At 38.7% G+C, this 19,943-nt stretch overlaps 3 protein-coding genes across 4 annotated transcripts in view; all 3 read left to right on the forward strand.

Moving 5' to 3' along the window:
- The window catches only part of oxsr1b (oxidative stress responsive kinase 1b), a 37,740-nt gene extending 31,348 nt beyond the window's left edge, over positions 1–6,392 (forward strand). For both annotated transcript variants that reach the window (XM_069159440.1, XM_069159441.1), the window contains 7 exons: positions 574–609; positions 1,272–1,448; positions 1,619–1,674; positions 1,831–1,883; positions 2,264–2,332; positions 3,008–3,072; positions 3,407–6,392. In XM_069159440.1, coding sequence (XP_069015541.1) covers positions 574–609; positions 1,272–1,448; positions 1,619–1,674; positions 1,831–1,883; positions 2,264–2,332; positions 3,008–3,072; positions 3,407–3,481 — 531 coding nt within the window. In that variant the 3' untranslated portion in view covers positions 3,482–6,392. The remainder of the gene's footprint in view (positions 1–573; positions 610–1,271; positions 1,449–1,618; positions 1,675–1,830; positions 1,884–2,263; positions 2,333–3,007; positions 3,073–3,406) is intronic.
- Positions 6,393–7,228: 836 nt separating this feature from the next.
- Positions 7,229–13,341, forward strand: LOC138204300 (solute carrier family 22 member 13-like). Its single transcript, XM_069159442.1, has 10 exons — positions 7,229–8,118; positions 9,329–9,432; positions 9,851–10,005; positions 11,075–11,246; positions 11,350–11,470; positions 11,559–11,653; positions 11,741–11,955; positions 12,594–12,702; positions 12,813–13,007; positions 13,104–13,341. The coding sequence occupies exons 1-10, from the start codon at positions 7,744–7,746 to the stop codon at positions 13,177–13,179; spliced, it is 1,617 nt and encodes a 538-aa protein (XP_069015543.1). The 5' UTR covers positions 7,229–7,743; the 3' UTR covers positions 13,180–13,341.
- A 2,217-nt stretch (positions 13,342–15,558) lies between these two features.
- LOC138204262 (solute carrier family 22 member 13-like) lies at positions 15,559–19,725 on the forward strand. Its single transcript, XM_069159384.1, has 9 exons — positions 15,559–15,933; positions 16,102–16,205; positions 16,678–16,832; positions 17,787–17,958; positions 18,087–18,207; positions 18,287–18,381; positions 18,463–18,677; positions 18,808–18,916; positions 19,527–19,725. The coding sequence occupies exons 1-9, from the start codon at positions 15,559–15,561 to the stop codon at positions 19,723–19,725; spliced, it is 1,545 nt and encodes a 514-aa protein (XP_069015485.1).
- Positions 19,726–19,943: the final 218 nt, after the last annotated feature.

Here is a 19,943-nt window from a genome sequence, read left to right on the forward strand (position 1 = left end):
TTCATGAAATATGTGTGGTATTGTACTTCATATTTCCCAGGAAATTGAACTTGAGAAACTCATCTCTGGATAAAATATCACCCAAGAATGCTGTTTTTTTGTTGTTGTTTTTTGTTAATCCAAAGAATTAAATATCCGACAAATCACAGCACTTCACCTCATTGATGGAAAAATTCTATAAATCCAATATTACCGTAAATCAAGTCTGCTTATTGATTTGCAGTGTTGCTGGGAGTAGCTGTAATGCACCCAGACATAGTAAAGGGATAGATCAAATATGCTGTGTAGATAAATCAGCTTTCTAAATACTGCTAATATCACCATCACCCATATCAGCAGCAGTCAGTGATTGTATTTGAAGTTTTATTAGCATTCGATATCTCAGTTAAATCTTAAAGGAAAGAAGGATAAATAACAGATAAATGAGGAAAGTAAACGAGTGAGCTGTCTGTTCTCTTCTGCTTTCTGTGTGTTCTTTGCATCCACGCCTGCTGTTTTTTTTTTTTGCTTTGCTGAAGTCACCACGTTGAAGTCCGTCTCTGACCGCCATCTTCTTTTGTCTGTTTTTAACAGTCACCCAGAGTGAAGGAGGGATCACAGAATTCAGAAGTGAGTTCAGAAGCTTCTCTTCCACAGCAGCAGTGACATCATTTCTGAACATGGGGAGAAATGTTTCTTTTGATTCTAAGAAATGGAAAAATACAAGTAAAATATTTGTACTAGTCTGATTTTTTTTGTTGTTTTATTTGTGGTGGATTACTGCACGGTGAAACATATATAATGCAATACATGCGACACAACCAGTCTGTCCTCTTGAAGTGATTCTAACGCCGCTACTACATGTCAACGTGGAAGGGACTTCAGAAGTGAGCACATCTATTTTGAAACTGGATATTATTAATATCTGCAGTGCAGCAGTGTAAAATAGATTGATTAATGTAGCTACCTCGGTTTTAAAATGCCTTCGTCTGATGTTAGTTATGATAATCGTCTTGGTTTAGCGTGTTAGCATGCTACAAATCTGCCAATTAGTAACAAACACAAGATGATGCGAACGTCACAACGAGCCATCCTGTAGATGTTGAGACGTCGATCGCAAAACATATGAACCTCACAGTGGTCCTAGAGGAAAAGTCGAGAGAGAGATCTCCCGAGTCAATGGGATTCATCTTTCATGTCTTTACAGTGTGCCATGGCCATCTGTCCACCCGTTGTTAAAACATTTAAGCCTGGGCCAAAGAGTTGCACCAACCAATGGATTTCTCCCGCAGGTTTTCCAGACTCCTGATCCTTTAAGTAGTCAACTCCAGCCGCCAGCCGCAGGTCATGCTGAACTATCTCGGGCTGTAGGCCAAGTTCCACTACAGCCCACACCAGTCAACACTCAATCCCCTGCCCAGGCTACATCTCCCACACCAGGCTTACCCGCTGCTGCTCTCCTCTCTCAGGCCAGTCTCCCTGGGCTCACGTTTTCCATCATCCGTCTCTCAAACACCCGTTTTGCTCATATTACTTCCTTTTGGGAGGTTTTTTTTTTTTTTTAAGATTTTGTGGGTATGGAAGTTATTTTAAATTCCTTATTTTTCCTCAAATGAATTGTTTGTATTTGTTTCAACAGACTTCAGCTGCCTCAGGGGATGTTAAGGCTCCCATTAGTTTGGTATTAAGGTTAAGGTATGTTTCTCTGTCACCACCTGACAATTTGAAAAGTTTCACCTTTCTCTTTGTACCTGATAACTTTTTTTTTTTAATTATTTGAATGTAGTTTAATGAACAATAAATGTTAAGCTTTGCCCCCACTTCTCTCCTTCTCTGCCTTTGTCCTTTCAGAAATTCAAAGAAGGAGCTAAATGACATTCGCTTTGAATTTATGCCTGGAAGAGGTAAGCGGAGTTTATTTTTTTTTACTAATCAGAACCAAGCCTCTGTTCTGGTGTCACCATGTTGTTAAAGAAAATATCCTGAGGTGAAGGCTTGTTGGCTGAGGATGTCACATTTTAGATAATTGGTATGAGAAAAAGTCTGTTTATACTTTTTGTTCAACTTCTTTTGGTACTTATCACTGCAGCCAAAATGAAAAGTACACCGAGGCCTCAGCACTGAGAACAACATGGTGCTGGAAGAGTTGCATTTTATCTCCCGGAACCGGAGTGTTTTGGACATTAACAAGCCACGGCTGTGCCCTATTTAATATTAAGTCTTTGAAAGATCCGCTGTTTTGGTTCACCTGTCACAGTTTGTGTCTTCTGCTCTGACTTTTCAGACACAGCAGATGGAGTGTCCCAGGAGCTGGTGTCAGCAGGACTGGTGGATGGGAGGGACTTAGTAATAGGTCAGTGATTTAAAAAAAAAAAAAAAAAAAAATTTAAAGTTTTTTTTTAAACAATTGACATGTTCTTCTGCCTGTTAACACATTGTTAACCTGAATGTTAAACATGATCTTTAAACCCATATTACAACGCAGTGCTCACTGAATGAGTGATTTACAGAAACCTGGCACATTTATCAAACTAAGATTCATATTTTCGTCATGTTAATACATTTGAGAATTTAATGTTGACTAAATTACCAAAAAACATAAATAACCCAATTTACTCTAATATTAATATTTTAATGAAAACATCATCGCCGTATGATGTTTATATTTTATATTTGATGATCTTACTGGTGTGTGCTGTTCAGGGGAAAATCCTCACTTGTAACATCCAACAGTGTAATATTACCTACGATGCAATAGTGTGACTCTCAACTGGCCCCACGGTGGGTCCTCCTGAGTGGGTCTTAAAGCCTATGGAAAAGGCTGAGCTCTAAATTTGTGCCCAAAGTGTTTAGTAAATCCATGTTAAAGTAAAACACAAGTACAACAAGCTTCACATAATTAAGGCCCAGTGTCAATCTTCTCTCACTTTTTGAACATAGACAGCTGATGTTGAGATTTTTGTTGTTGTTTTTGTTTGTTTTGATTGACCTTAAACATCTTTTTTTTTTTTTTTTTTTTTTTTTTCAGTTGCTGCAAATTTGCAGAAAATAGTTGATGAGCCTCAAGCCAATAAAAATGTCACTTTCAAACTGGTGAGTATAACTTCTTTCATCCAGCAAGGGATTAAATCCTGCGTGTAATTCTGTCGGCTGCTCTTTCTGTATTTAAAAACTGGACTGTTGTTCAACTTTAAACGTTGTTTTTAATGGAACAAAAATACCAAAAAAAAGCTACTGCTGAACGGACTTTTTTTTGTTGATAAAATATTGTGACACTACCGAAAACATGGATTTAATTTAACGGACTATACTGAAAACAGGAAGAAAAAAAAACCACATTTGACTCTAACGTGAAACTATTGTATTGTTTTACTGTTTAAATGTGTTTTTGCTCGTCATTTTTAATGCATGCCATTTTTCTTCATAGGCTTCTGGAATCGAGGGATCTGAAATACCAGATGATGTCAAGTTGATGGGCTTTGCTCAGCTCAGCATTAGTTAAACTGTTGTTCTACCTGGGACCGTGACTTGCCTAAAAAATGTGAAAATTAAAAAAAAAAAAAAAAAATAGTTTAATGCATTTTTTTTTTTTTTCTTTCCATGGCTGTAAAGAAACCACTACTGCCAAAGAAACCAGTACCATTCTGTCACCCATAGGATTATACAATGCCGCCTCGTTGAGTCAGGCGGTCAGCTGAAGTATCAGAACGTACAGTATGAGAATCACTCAAAAAAAAAAAAAAAAAGTTTACAGTGTACATGTATCCACAACAAACTGTTTTCATTTCCCTTGTGGTTTCCCTCATTCTGTTAGTTTTCTCTCTAATATGTGATGCATTTGCACAATCTGAACTAACGCCCTTGAATCCTGATAAGTGTAACAATGCCTTATATTCATCAGAACTACTGAATGCACGTTTTGGGGGCATCCCCAGTTACCATATGGAACATTATGTTGTCTGCACGAATGTGGTTTCAGGTGCTGATGTCAAACATTTTACTTTATTTTAATTGGAGATGAGCTGCAGCTCAGCGCGGCAACGACGAAATTTTTTTTTTAGAGATACTTAAACATTTTTGCGACAAGTGCTGATCTAACGCCAAATTTTCTAAAGGATGTGGACTCGATAACAAACTTTACAGTATTAAGGCTTGTTATATCCTGTATTTTTCCAATCATCAACAACTTAACAACAGACTCAACTTCTTGACTGTGACTCTCAGCTTCAAGCCATTAAAAGGACCTTTAAAAAATGTGTAGCAAATGCAATGTGCCATTTAAAAAAAAACACAAAAAAAAACAGTCCATTTGTTGGGGACTATTTTCAGCTGTGGATTAATACACGTTTTGAGTTTTTTGCAGCAGCAGGACCGTGTAGCTAAACTACAGAGATTCATCATAATGAAGGCTGTATAGCATGTGAGCTGCATGCCAGTAACAATGGAGGTCAATAGCAGAGATGGATAAGCTACTATATTATGCATCGGGCTTTGGATATAGAGACAGTGATGAAGTTGTTGTTGGGTTAAGTAATGGGATTTGTTGACAAAAAAAAAAAAAATATCATCAGACATCTTCCTAAAAAAAATCTCAACTATGCCCCCAATAATAAAAGTTTAGGAAAATGTATCGCAAGATAATCCTCACCTCATTTTTACCCAATTGAACAAGCAGATTTTTTTTTTTAATTTTTGGTGGTTACCATAGTGAACATCAGAAGTCAAAATTCATGTACAATGAAATCAAAAGATCTCCAAATAAAACCTGGATGTGTTTGTGAATAAAAATACATGTAAAGTGAAATGTTTTGCAGCAGCTGAAACCTCATGTCGTATGAGCAGACGTGTCTGTCTGTTAAGTTTGTGTCTGTTTGGAATCGGTTTCACCAATTCTTAAAGAAAAAAAAAAACTTAAGTGCATATTTGTTTATGTGGATGAAAAATAAGAAGAAGTACTTGATTTAACCTCTAGTATGTAAATAATGAATTTTGGCTTTGATTTGTTTTTATACTGGGTGTTTCACTCTTGGCCTTTTTTCCGTCTCGTGAAACGATTGTGGGTTGTAGCGCCGCGTGAAGGAAAATGGCGACACTGCAGATTTGGCTTTGAATTCCCCTTGTTTTGCGTGACATACCGTCGCCTACTCTTATGTCGCGTATGATGCTCACTTACCGTGACTTATCCAAAACAAAATTCGGCTTCTAACTTTTGGCCTTTGAAAAGTTTGAATAATATTTGACCGCGCAGCCACAAGCTGTCCTGATCGATGCAGCTCTTAATGTCTGTCCAACCTAAATTCCCCCCAAATTTTGAGTTGAAAAAGAGCAAAATTGTCTCCAACGCTTGATAAATACCAAGTGGAGGTTGTTTACAGTTAGTTCTTTGAACCGCATCTGAAGTCATACAGCTGCTCTGCCGTGATTGTAAACATTTCCCATGATCAGAAATGTACTTTGAATTCAGATTTCTTTTTAAAAGGCCGCCATCGGCGCACATGATGCATCCTTTCAACCTCACTCTGGTTGCTGTGCATTAAGGACATGGTTTGATCATAAATGTGCATCTCGCGCTTGTTGTCGACGGCGGCGAGAGCTTCATTTAACGTGTTCATCTGGAATGCCAGCAAACGTTTGACTGTTCATAACTCTCCAGATGCCAAATTGAATGAAACTGAATGCATTTCTGCTTACAGTTCAAACGTTGAGGAAATCTTTTTTTTTTTTATTTTTTATTTTGACCAGAAACATGTTCAATTTTACACTAGCCTTAAATTAAAAAACGACCTCCTTTGACATAATGTCAAGGTTTTGATTTAGACTTTCAGTGTCTTTTGAAATGTAGTTCCTGTTACCCGTGAAGACACTTGTAATAGAGCTATACAGGTGTGTCGACCCTCTGGTCTCCTCGAAGGGGAGCCGCAAAGTCAGCAGCCCAATGTTACTCTTAAGTTGTGAAACTTCAGTATTTGGTGCCATTTTCCTGGTGGAGTCTGCAGCTGACAGCGGACAAGGACAGGATCGGTGTGTATGAGCCCTGAGAGAAGTGTGTGTGTGTGCGTGTGTGTGTGTGTGTGTGTGTGTGTGTGTGTGTGTCGCGTAGATTGAGCCCTTCTTCTAACAGAGTTGAAGATCTAATGGTTTTGTTCTCACCCTTTTCTCCAGCAGTCTCTTCTGTCCTGCTCACACGCAGTCTAACAAAACTGTAGCAAACTGAACAGATGACCGGCAAAACCATTTTTGTCCAGGCAATAACTCAAAGCCGTAATATATTTTAATTTTCCATCTGTTTTCAGTTTTTGTTTTTTTTTCATTCTTTCATTTGCTGTTTTTTTTTTTTTTTTGATCGTTTTGGAGTTCAAAGCATGTTTCTCTTGATTATTTTTAATCAATAAAGAATGAGCATATCAGCCTCCTCTTAGAACTTTGGTTTTTTTTTTTGTAATGTAAACATCACCTCTGATTTTGGAATAAGGTGTTCTTGATAGGGATTTAAAAAATAAAACGACACCAAATGACTACAAAGAGAATCACATAAGAGGAACACGGCACCTGAATCTGTGCATCGCTGGGTTTTCAGTAAGCCTTATTTTTTTTTTATAGCGGTTTCACTGTTTCTCAGTCCTTTCAGCCCTATTGTCCTCACAATGTTCAGACGTGACTCATCAGGTAGTACTCGGTTCTCATTTTACAACCTGTTTAACTCGTGTCCACTTTCTCCGCTCTAAACATTACAGGGCTCCTTTGGCAATTTATAAGTGGATTTTTATAGAGTTAAGGGGACTTTGTGAAGCAGGTGCAGAGATATCCTGACTTGAAAAACATTTGACCCTTAATGCACCTCTTCAGTGGACCGTCTGGTCGGTGCTGTTAACCATTGAAGGAAACGTTTAACCTTGAGCTCTGTGGGAAGGCCCGATGTGGTTTCAACACGGCTCGGACTTGGATGTGGTTTGGTAAGCACCATAAAAGTCCCAGGCAAACATTCAGGTGGATTCTGTCGATGTGGAGTTTAAAAAAAAAAAAAAAAACAGTCCCGCATGTCATTATTTCCTGGAATAAATGTAGATGTGAAAGGCAAGGGGTCAACAGATTTGAATAATTGTCTCAATAGCATTTACATTTGTCTGGTGTTTCTGTATATACTCAATCCACCTCCAGCAGCTACAGCAGTAACATGCTAGTTATACGCTGATGCTTCAGTATCAGTTATCTAATGATGACCAGTGATGTCACTTGGCACAATTACATTAAGTTAGGTTTAGTATAAAGCCAGATAACATAACGATGTCATGGGTATATTCAACCTGATTTGTAGTTTGTGGCAAATCGGAGGAGAGCTGCTGACTTGGAGATTGAGGAAGAGACCAAATTTGCACTTTAAGGACAGGTCCCGATAAGGCCCTGATAACATCCTGATAAGACTTCTTTTTTGTTGTTGTCCTGCAATCACAAGTCTAGGTCATTATTCTACAGTTATGACATGATTGTGTAGATTGTTTTTTTATCTGATCTTAACATACAATAAAAGCCTGTTGTTTTTTGATAAAATGAGCAATACCTGAGGGATCCTGATGGGTCACATTTTGCTGCATGCTTTGGTAGTCTGTTTGTTAGCAATTTGGCAGGTCATAAACACAGAGACAGCGACTGCCAGTTTAAACATTAACTTGGAGGACAACAGCCAGGTTGATCGTTAGTCAAACTCGCTTAAAACTAAATCTTTCTCGGTCCCAAGCTACATTTTGAGGACATTTAGATACAAATATGAGCAACTTTGGGCTGATCCTAAAGGAGATTGGGGAGTTCGGTTTGTTTCAGAAACGTTTGGTGGCTGCATTATGCATCCCCAGCATTTTTGTAGCTTTTGACGTGATTGGTCAGGTGTTTACAGGCATGAGCTTCCCACACCACTGTAACACTGACTGGATCCTGAAGCATGGTTCCAACCTGACCGACGAGAGACAAAGAAATCTCACCATCCCAGTGAACCAGGATGGAAGGTTTGAAAGCTGTAAAATGTTCACACCTGTGGATTTGGATTTGGAAACCATTGAGAAGTATGGGATTAACACCACTACAGGCTGCGTAGATGGATCCGATTTTGAAGCACCACAAGGGGCCTTCAGCATTGTGACAGAGGTAAGAGATACTTATTTGCTTTTAGAGTCTCTGTGCCCTTAAAATAAAATTATAGTTGTACCAATTCATTTAAAGGGCCAGTGTAGGATTTAGTGCCATCTAGTGGTGAGGTTGCAGATTGTAACCAACTGAACACTCCCCGCCTCACGCTCCCCTTTAAAACGTGTTAAAGAATCTAATGTGGCTTCAAAACTTGTGAAAGACCCTAGATCCAGTGTTTGGTTTGTCTTTTCTGGGCGCGTGGCAAGGGGCGCGTGGCAAACCCGCCCTGACATCACCTATTGGTTTGAAGGGCCATTTTGAAGCCTAAATTCTGGCATTTTGACTGTAGCCCTCTCGGAGTTTTGAAACTGTTGTGACCATATTTGGATGAGAGGGTGGAGCTTGGGAGGAGCGAGGGGTGGATCAGATTGAAAACCCAAGAGCATTATGCCCGCCCACCTGTACTGGAAACCTGATTACACACCAAACATTTCAATCAAACCAAGCACGCCCCCAAACCTACCTCACAGAGGTCTAATATAAAAATTTAAAAAATCATTTAATTATTTTCAGAAGAAACACCAGAACACTAATCAAAAGGAGTGACTTTATCACATGACACCATAATGATTTGTGGAAAACATTTTTTGATTTTGTACTTCATGGGAGAAGTTGACACTTTTTGAATGGGAGTCTATTAGAGATATTTTTGGAGCCAGCCCCTTGTGACTCTCGGTGGTATTGCACTTTAAGGCATTACTGCATTTTTATTTTTTTTTTCACACCCAGAGACTACGTCCATTCCTATGCCTCCACAACTGTGATAGCTATAGCCGGATACATAATTCTTAGTTTCACGTGATTATACAGTAATGACAACATAATTATGAATATTATACCCCATTTCTGCCAACAGATCCTTCCTAAATCCTACACATTGAACGTTCAATAAGAAATGGGTACAGGTGCTGTTTTTCTCCGTTATGTATGAGTTGTGGACTCTGTATGTCCTTTCGGAGCCCCCCTTGTTTCGGATCACATTAAGTAATGGCATTTGCTTTCTTACCTGTTTGTGGTACAAGACGCTGTATAGTTATGTGTTTTAAATTAAAAATCATACTTAAAATGTCTCAATTTATAAAAAAAAATTACTACTACAAGTACTGCAAGTGAACTTCATTTGGTGTTTTTTCTGTTCTCCTTTGTTCTCCCTGCTTCTTGCTGTCAGTTTGATCTGGTTTGTGACAGGAGCAGTTTGATTGAGGCGTCACAGTCTATCTACATGGCCGGTCTTCTTGTTGGAGCGTTTGTGCTGGGGCAGATGGCTGACAGGTATGCACCACCTCTCTAATGCATCTGAGCATTACAAGTTATTCAATTGCAAATACTGACAAGTACATTGAGTGCAGATCAAAACACAGAGCTCTTTGAATCCTTACAAATGAGACAATTCTTGTACACATTGACTCCTGAATTCATCTGCACAGAGTGTCCACATTTACATATCTAATTGTCATTATCCTCAAGGGTGCTTACGGTCTAATTTTGGAAACATGACACTTAAAAAGTCACGAGGAATATGAGGTTTGGTATTTGGAAGGATGATATTAAGGGAAAATATAAATAAAGATATTTGAAAAACAGAAATGATTCTGCTTTCAAACATAAGATACAAACTTAAGATATAGTGAGGCCATATTTGTCATGCTTGCAGTAACCAAGTAACGGTTCTTCTTTCTTCTCTCTGCAGGTTTGGTCGACGCTTTGTAGTCCTGCTTTCCCTCCTTCTCCTGCTGTTGTTTGGTGTGGGTGCTGGTTTCTCACCCAACATCTATGTTTATATCGTTCTCAAATTCTTAGGTGGCATCTCAATATCAGGCATTATTGCTAACGCGTTTGTGATAGGTAAGTACAAAATTCACAGTTCAATTAGCCTGTCGTTGTTGCAGGCAGCAGCTCACTGTACAGTACCACTGTACATGAGAGACAGAGATGTAATTGAGGATTTTATTTCTTCAAGTTATCACACATATGAACAACACTGATTGAAAGTCCACATAAAAAGGTGCCAAATTTCTCTATAAATTCTACACACATTGGGTTTAAAGTGCCGATAGAGTTGTATATGTAGAAAACACAGGCACTTAAACCTTATGTCAGAGCACTAGTTTAAAAAATGACTGTTTAGGGAAGGTGTTAAGTAAAAACACGCGACACACCGTGTTGTTTAACCCATTCCCACTCGCAGGGTGTTAAATACTGCTGTTTAATCAAAGCCTTTTGCGTCTACTCACAAGGTGCCTCACATTTAGGGTCAAGAAATGATCATGGTTTGAATATAAAAAAGTTATTTCACATACTTACTTTAAAAAAAAATTCATGTTGACTTTTGTTTTGTCATGGACTTGAATTCAAACAACAGTCTCCCGCATGAAAGTCCTGGTTTGTTCTTTCAAAATACCCACAACGTCCTCCCCCACTTTACCTATCTTTGCACTTTATCACTTGACCCTCTTCGACCCGGACCGCCACAGTGCATAAGATATGAGGTACTTTGTGCATATGTTTATGGTGCATAGAACATATCGAACATCATAGAACATCTCGTGCTTACCACTTGAAACCCCAGCGGCTTTGACAAAACATCACGACTTAACATTCTGGGAACCTATTGAATAAGCAAAACAAAGTGTGTGAGTTTAGTGCAAGCCTAAATAGAGTTATTTATAAAATTCACATGAAACTCATTGATGGGTGATGCTTTGTCTTGCAAGATGCAATGTGCTGCAAATGTCAGCACACACATTAACCATAAATCTGTTAAACCTCAAACTGTTAATTTGACTGTATTTTCTTTAAGTCTTAAGTCTTTAAAATTACACTGAAATAAGTACTTATACAGTAATTACACACTTGCTGAATGTTATAGGAAACCAAAAATGACGCTTTTTCCATCTGTCTTATTGCTTTGAAGGTGGAGAATGGAGTGATTCTTCCAAGTTTGCTTTCTGCACCATTATCTGCCACTCTTTTTTCCCGCTTGGACTGATGCTGTTGTCCGGCCTCGCCTATCTGATCCGCAACTGGAGGATCCTGCAGCTGGTGCTCTTCAGCCCTCTTCTTGTAGTCCTGGTAATCTTCTACTGGTCAGCAGCTGTTCCTGCCACATTAACTGCTTATTTCCAACATCTTATAGCCACAGAAAAATTAGACTGATATGTACATGACAGGCTGTGGTTTACCAACTAGGATTCTTCCGGAGTCAGCTCGCTGGCTCATTACCCAGGGCAGGAATGAGGAGGCCATGAAAGTGATCCGGAGGGCAGCCAAAGTGAACAAGAGAAACGTCCCTGTAGACCTGCTAGATAAGGTGAGCGGCAACGAAAGCACTTTGGCTTCAGCCAAAATCAAACACAACAAATATACTCGCACTTAAATATGACATCTTAATTATTTAGCTGGATGTCGAGGGTGCAACCAAAAGAGGAAGTATGCTGGACATCTTCAGGATATCGTACCTGAGAAAACGTGCCATCATAATGAGCTACGTCTGGTGAGTATTCATTTCCGCCACAAACTGCTGCCACATCTCCACCATTATCTTTGTGAATGCACTGAGGATATCTCTCACACTGGATAGGTTTGGAACAAGTCTGATGTACTATGGACTGAGCCTGAATGTTGGCAATTTTGGTCTGGATATTTACCTCACGCAGTTCATCTTCGGCGTAGTAGAATTTCCTGCACGTCTGGGTAGCTTGCCTCTGCTCCAGCGCTTCGGGAGGAGAATTTGTCAAGCAGCGGTGCTGTTTGTTGGAGGTGTTGCTTGTCTTGGGATCCTTGCTGTACCAAGAGGTACATTACTGATTTGTTATGCATATTTGTTGACATCTGACTTGAAGGTAATTATTGTATGAATCTGAAGAACAGGAAAAATGTCATTCTTATAGAAATTGAACCCTTTAATAAATTTTAACAGTAAGTCTTTGGCTGTGTTCCAAATGACAAATGTGCTAAAAAAAAAAAAATGTGCACAAAACATGCTGCAAAAGTGCAAAAATTGAAATACAAAAGTCCTATTATGTAAGCGTTATTGTACTGTATGTACCGGACATACACACTCAATAAGCACACTGATGGCTTCAATCCTACAGCAGTGTGGTGGTAGTTAGTGAAAAATGATGGTGTTGAGCAACAGCTGCTGCTTCCTTAGACGCCTTAATTAAAAAATTCTTAACGTCTGTGGTCCCTCCCTTTCCGCTACGTCGGCAAGATGGCGTCCGCTCAGGGTGAAAAGTGTCCATGATTAAAAAAAAAAAAAAATGTTTTGACTGTTTTAAGTGCATACTTATGCACTCAAAATAGTGACTGTTAGTACGTAAGTAGGAACACGACATTGGTCTTGGAATTGTCTCTAAAAGGCATCTTCTCTAAAACAAAATAATGAAACTAAGTCTGTCCGACTCTGAAACGTGTTTTTGTTTGTCCATCAGACCTTCCTACTGTGGTAACAGTTTTAGCCGTCTTCGGGAAATTTGCTGCAACTGCCAGTTTTTCCACAGTTTATGTTTATACTGCAGAATTATATCCCACCATCCTAAGGTACGAATGTCCCGACATAAAATATTTTTCTTAAGACATCTTGGCAGAGGAATACAATGTTTTATGAGATGCAGTGAGATTGCTCATGAGTTCAATGTCTATACTGGCAGGCAGAATGGCGTTGGTCTGAACTCAATGTGTGCTCGAGTGGCAGGCATCCTCGCTCCGCTGATCAGGCTCCTGGACGCCTACCATCACACCATTCCCATGCTGATATATGGCATCGTCCCCATCACTGCTGGTGGTTTGTGCCTGCTGTTGCCTGAAACCCTCAATGTTGAACTGCAGGACCATGCTGACCTTATGTGAGTTGCAAAAACCCTTTCACAACAGAATACTTATTTCATTTACAAGAAAATCAAAGGAGTTCTACATAATAGCCGTCTTGTTTTTCATTTTAGAAAACCTAAGGATGAGACTGCGGAGAAGGGAACCTTTACTGAAGAGGACAAATCAGGAATGAGCACAAAAATGTAATTTCAATGGGTTTCAGGAAGAAGACTGCTTCTTCTCAGCTGGTGCAGTGGGGACAGAAATGTGTTTGTATACGGTTGGCTAAAACGTAAAGCTTCTGTTGAATCATGTTTAACTTGTCAATTTTTACAATCTGTTAAAAATGTAAAGGTTATATGTTTGATAACTGGGATTTTTGTATATATATTAAAAGTCATATATGTACGATAGATTTGCAACACACTTCCTCTCCTTTATTTCTCAGATAATGTAGTAAATGTTTTTCTTTTCCTGTGAACAAACTGCCGTCTCTCGCTATATATTTAAGTTGCTATGAGTCGGCTGTGGTATAGCCTATTGTGAAAAATGGGAGTAAGCACATTCAGGCCTATCACAACCTGGTCTCACGAATTACAAGAAGCCAACTTCTCATTGATTCAGAAAAAGATTGCAACAAGCTGGTGAACACTGTGGAGTATTTAGCATCTTTTAGCATTTCGGTGATCGGTGACTTACAGCCGCTGCACCATTTTGCCAATGTAAAATTAAATACACATGCATGAATATGCTCTGAAAAGTTGTCTTCAGCCTGCAAGTAAGGCATTTAGGGAACATCTGTAAAATACAGCATTTACTGAAAGTCTGCGCTGTCGGGAAGAACTGCAAATTCTAGCTAAAGAACATAACCAGTAACTCTCTCCACCTCTAATCAGCATGAGTCTCTTAATGCACATAGATGACGTGCTGCACCACCGGCCACCACAACTTAAATTCTCAACCTGTGGGGAATACTGACACAGAGAGAGAGAGAGAGAAAGAGAGAACGAGAGAGAGGAAGGCCGCAAACAGTCATAGTTTGTGTTGGGGAAATTTGCTGCCGCTGCTTGTTTCAGCACATCATACGTTTATACAACATGAATTACACCCAACCGTTTTAAGGTAATGTCACTCCTTCCTCTTCTGTTAATAACAATGAAAGGGAACACTAACAACCATTTTACCATTGAAGTTGACTTCTTTCTTATTTCAACCACAAACTACAAAAATACTGTTTTAATTGTCTTCACCTTTTTTTTTTTAAATATAGAAATCCAGTGAATGGACCAAAGGGGGACAGATACCGTGTTGAACACGTTATTGAAGAGCACAAACTGTAAATAGTGATGAAATCATAATCAGACATAATAATTCCGCTCTTACTTTTTTAAAATTCATGATCAGGTATTCAAAGTTGAAAAAAAATTATAGTTGTAATAACTAGCATTAAATCATTGATCAGTAATAATTACTCAGAGAAAGATTAAAGATCAATTTTATTGTATTACATGGATACTTAGCTCAACTGCAACTTTATCAGGCATTGATTTAGCCATATATTTGGTTGTGTTTCTATAAATCAAATAAAGTGTTTTACACACACACAAACATGCACTTTAAACGTCATGAATCCCTGCATGCAAATCGGTCACATGCCACACCACCTGCCACCACAAATAAATTCTCAACCTGTGGGAGGCACTGGCACAGAAACAGAGAAGAGACTAAGATAAGATAAGATAGACTTTATTAATCCCACAGTTGGGAAAGTCGGTCATCACAGCAGCCAGAAAAAAACAAAATGTGCACACAATATGAAAAAAAATTTACAAATACGTACAAGATATAAGAAATAAGATAGATGCAATTTTTTTTTTATTTTAGAATAAATACACACAAACTATATACACAAAAAAACAAACACATAAAATAAAAATAAATTAATACAGTTTGGGATGAATGGAAAAAAATGTCTGGTGCTATGAAATGAAATGAGATGAACAGTGCAACGATATCATAGGGTGGAGTTGTACAGTCTGACCAACGCACCATTTCAGTAATAATACGAAATTAGTGTCTATATACGTCTCATTGCCTAAATTTATTCTATATATAGAGTAGAATAAGAAACCCAAATATACTTTATAGATACTTTATTGTCCCAGGCTATACAAAGAAAACTTTCCGTTTTGGCTGCCAAAACGTTTTTTTTCTTTCCTGATTATGGAGCTCGTATACAAATATACAGATAATTTTTACTGCACTGTGATACGAGTATTGTGTGTGTATGTGTGTGCTTTTTCCTGATATGCGCCATGCATATTTCATCACATCCCTTTCTGACACACAATTAATACTTCTTGGAGGTCTGCCCTCTGCACGGGGCTGGGGACTGGAGAGTCAGGGTAGAGGGGCATAGGTTTCAAGGTGCAGGGGAGGATCAAGGACAAAGGTTTCCGCACCCAAATGTTGCTGTTGTGCTTGGTTAAATATTAATAAACCCGGTAATTATATTGATCTATTCATCGTGTCTTCTCTTGCATTGTACCTTTGCGAGGAGCCTCTGAGCGCTGCACTCGCGTCACAATGAGCAACTTTGGACAGATTCTGAAGGAGGTTGGGGAGTTTGGTTTGTTTCAGAAACGCTTACTTTTTGCATTATGCATCCCCACCATTTTTTCAACTTTCGATATTATCGGCCAAATATTTGTAGGTTTGCGGTTCCCACATCACTGTAACACTGACTGGATCTTGGAGCGTGGGCCCAACCTGACAGAAGAGAAACAAAGAAATCTCACCATCCCAGTGAACCAGGATGGAAGATTTGAAAGCTGTAAAATGTTCACACCTGTGGATCTGGATTTGGAAACCATTGAAACATATGGGATTAACACCACAACAGGGTGCGTAGATGGATGGGACTATGAGGCCCCACCAGGTGTTTCCAGCATTGTGACAGAGGTAAACAAATGAACATATCATGTATTCATTCATCATTTCCTTGTAGACTTATCGTTTGAGAACCTTGCTTGACAGGGTTTTTATTTTCTACTCAGCTCTTGATGAAACAACACTTCTTTATTCAATCTATTTGTTGTCCTTCTTCTGTTACCATTGTTCCTGTTTCAGTTCAATGGGGTTTGTGACAAGAGTGGTTTAATTGAGGCATCACAGTCAGTCTCCATGGCAGGTATGATGGTTGGAGCGTTGACATTTGGGGCCATTTCTGACAGGTAATAGACCCCTTAATCTGTCATGAGTTTCAGTGATTTTGCTCTCATAGAAAAGAACTTTTCATATTATTACTCACTTCATAACAATAGTGTCCTGCCAATGGGTCTGGCTTTACAGACCTTGAGCATCCAAACCTTGTTTAGTTTCTCTGTGTAATCATCATGGAGATTTAATAAAGGGTTGTAACAGGTTGATACGGTAATTCTTCAGGATTAAAATGATTTAATGACCATAAAAACGACTTAATCAAGCAGAATAGTGTTAAGATGATAGATTAACATTGTTCTATGAATTTATGAGATGTCACCAATGGTAAAGTGACCCTCGAAGAGTAATGTCTGTTTTTAACAAAATTGTTGCGCACCAGAAACCAGAAGTAGATGGTGAGAAATATCTGGAGAGATCAAACTGTATATTTTGTTCCATGAAAGACTTGGAAACATTTATAATTTGATTATCCTCTTTTTATAGGTTTGGCCGACGATTTACAATCCAGCTGTCACTTCTCCTGCTGCTGCTGTTTGGTGTGAGCACTGCTTTCTCACCAAACATCTATGTTTATATGGTCTTAAAATTTTTCAGTGGGAGTTCAGGTGTTGTAATTCCAATGAACACATCTGTGCTGGGTAAGTCCTGTATTTCCATCATTTATGATTATTATTATTGATTTCATGTCTGAAAGGGTAATTCATAATAATAAATAATGACTAATTAAGTACACTAAAAATGAACAGCAACATTTGATTAGACGATCTTCCATTACACATGGCATGATTACGATATTGTGCTACCATGTGGAGTCTCACTCTATATTCACTCCACAAATAAATATGAAACCCGGAGCTGGAACAGAAACAACACAATTAAGGGCCGTGTCATGGATTCACGGTAAAAGAAAATGCCTCAGAGCTGTGGCGTACCGTTCGATTCCTTGCATGGGGAACATTGCTACAAGCCGCACGCTTCTCTCCTTGTTTACCATTTTTCTCTCCATCCATCCATCCATTCATTCATTCATTCATTCATTCATTCATTCATTCATTCATTCATCCATCCATCCATCCATCCATCCATCCATCCATTCATTCATTCATTCATTCATTCATTCATTCATCCAAGTGGGATAAATTATCACTCTAATGTGTTCTGGGTCTGAGGCACCCAGGGAGCATCTGATCAGATGCTCAATCCACCTCAGCTGACTACTCTCGACGCGAAGAAGTAGTGGCTCTATTCTATGCTCCCTATTAAGGTCGTAGCTCCTTATCCTGTTGCTGAGGTTGCAATGCAGCTCAGGGGGTCAATATTATTTGTACACTACATTTTGACATCCTTTGATGTCCTGCCATTTTTTACATTTTACACAGCTAGCAAAGTAGGCAGGCTAGCAGGCTAAGCAAACCAAATTTGGCAAGTGATGTCAAACCTTCCTCTCGGCGCTCTCACAAACCTCCCACTCTCCTACTGGGTAATTTTTAGTTTGCCAGGTGTCAGAACTTTCCCATCTTATGGTTGCTCATGAACTATAATCTTGTTGAAACAAAAAAAACCAACATGTTTAATCCTCATCTGTCTTTCAGGGATGGAATGGACTGCTCCTTCAAAGTGTGCTCTTTGCACTGTGGCCATCTTGTTTTTTTTTTCATTGGGATTGATGTTATTGTCAGGCATTGCCTATTTGATACATGACTGGAGAATCATGCAGCTGGTGCTCTTCAGTCCTCTTGTCATTGTCCTGGTAATCTTTTACTGGTCAGTAGACTGTCAGACTACATCACATTGACATGTTCTTCCAGTGGTACATACTAAAACATGGCCAGAGAAGTTGTGATTGATTCTACTAAATAATACTTTGGGGTTTTGAACCTGTGTTTCAAAAGGTTTCTCCCAGAGTCACCTCGCTGGCTCGTGACACAGGGCAGGAAGGAAGAAGCACAGAGGGAGCTCCGGCGGGCAGCCAGGGTGAACGGGAGGAACGTACCAGAAGACCTGCTAGACAAGGTGATCAGCATCGAACACACTATATCAAACCCTCTCTGTGGTGTGTACGTTTTCTAAAGGTTGCCTTTTATTTCTACAGCTAAAGATGGAGAGTACACCTGAAAGAAAAAACATGTTGGACATCTTCCAAATACCATATTTGAGAAAACGTAGTCTAATAATGGGTTTCAATTGGTGGGTTACAATTTGTCAAAATAATTGTTTATGTTTTACAATTTGGTGAAATTCAAAGTGTGTCTACTCTTGTGATTCTAGGTTTACTACAAGTATTCTGTACTATGGACTGAGCTTGAATGTTGGCAGTTTTGGCCTGAACATCTACCTCACACAGTTCATCTTTGGTATTGTTGAAATTCCTGCAAACATTGGCGGTTTGACTCTAATTCAACACTTCGGGAGGAGAATATGCCTGGCGTGTTTCCTGTTCTTTGGGGGTACCGCTTGTCTTATGGTCCTTGCTGTCCCTCATGGTATTTATAAAATACTTGAACATGTTTTTATAATTTGAAAAATATATCATAGATGGGTAAATTTTCCAATGTTTTGACAAGTTTATGCTTTCCTTATTCCTTATTCCTTTTTCTTTTTTTTTTACCTCAGATCTTCCTGTGGTGCAAACAGTCATAGCTGCGTTGGGGAAATTTGCTGCTACTGCTTCTTTCAGCACATCATACGTTTATACAGCAGAATTATACCCAACCATTTTAAGGTAATATCACTCTATCATCTACTGATAATAATGAGTACATAAGAAGTCTTGGTAACACTAATAATCATTTCCAAATTAAATGTTTATAATTTTTGTTTTATCATATTCAATTTGCAGATATACAGCAACAAGTAATGCTATACATAGTAGGGGCTGCGTACACAAAATTTACTATGTAATTTCACAATAGTTGCAATGAAAAAAATGTTACAGCTCATATTCTCACACTAAAAAGTAATTACTGTTAATAGAGTCAGAGTGGGTCATGTTGTTTTATAGCCCCCCTACGGACACCATAATAATAGGGGAAAAGTCAATATTTTTGTAAATATGTCACATTTTTTACCAATAAAAACTTTCTATATTATATATCAACACAATTTTCCCTTTTTTTTGTATCTTGTTAGGCCCACAATATACATTATTGTTCTGTGTAATTATTAAATAGATTCTCAGTAGTGTTACTTGTTTTCTTCAACATATTTTTCTCTGTATTGGTACCCAATAAGCCTTTTATTGATTATATATGCTTATTATTTGGGCTCTCACCTGATTATTCATCCTTGATGTGAAGCATTACAGCGTGATTCTGGATTATTAATTCTTGCAGGCACAATGGTGTTGGTCTGAACTCCATGTGTGCTCGTGTGGCCGGCATTCTCGCACCGCTGATCAGGCTCCTGGATGTCTACCATCACACCATCCCCATGCTGGTATATGGCATCTTACCCATTGCTGCTGGTGGTTTCTGTTTTCTGCTGCCTGAAACTCTCAATGTTGAATTTCAGGACCACACTGAGCTCAAGTGAGTTGAGTATACCGACTGCATACCGGTAACATGATTTAATATACAAAATACACTAACTGTATTAACTGTTGTCCTTCACCTTTTTTTCTCATTTAGAAAACCGGTGAAGGCACCAAAGGCGGACAGATACAGCACTGAACACATTATTGATGAGCACAAACTATAAATTGTGATGAAATCATGATCAGACATTTGTGACTCCTCTTTTTCTTTTTTTTT

The sequence above is a fragment of the Embiotoca jacksoni genome, unplaced genomic scaffold (assembly GCF_022577435.1).
Source record: "Embiotoca jacksoni isolate LCO1_2020_lvr unplaced genomic scaffold, fEmbJac1.0.p SCAF_25, whole genome shotgun sequence".
Classification (NCBI taxonomy): Eukaryota; Metazoa; Chordata; class Actinopteri; family Embiotocidae; genus Embiotoca; species Embiotoca jacksoni.

Excerpts from the sequence above, each read along its gene's own strand:
- LOC138204262 (XM_069159384.1), top strand. The coding sequence starts at position 15,559 with ATGAGCAACTTTGGACAGATTCTGAAGGAGGTTGGGGAGTTTGGTTTG. Across the intron at positions 15,934-16,101 it reads TTTCCAGCATTGTGACAGAG|TTCAATGGGGTTTGTGACAA; the intron begins GTAAACAAATGA and ends TTCCTGTTTCAG. Across the intron at positions 16,833-17,786 it reads AATGAACACATCTGTGCTGG|GGATGGAATGGACTGCTCCT; the intron begins GTAAGTCCTGTA and ends TCTGTCTTTCAG.
- LOC138204300 (XM_069159442.1), top strand. The coding sequence starts at position 7,744 with ATGAGCAACTTTGGGCTGATCCTAAAGGAGATTGGGGAGTTCGGTTTG. Across the intron at positions 8,119-9,328 it reads CCTTCAGCATTGTGACAGAG|TTTGATCTGGTTTGTGACAG; the intron begins GTAAGAGATACT and ends TCTTGCTGTCAG. Across the intron at positions 11,654-11,740 it reads ATCATAATGAGCTACGTCTG|GTTTGGAACAAGTCTGATGT; the intron begins GTGAGTATTCAT and ends CACACTGGATAG.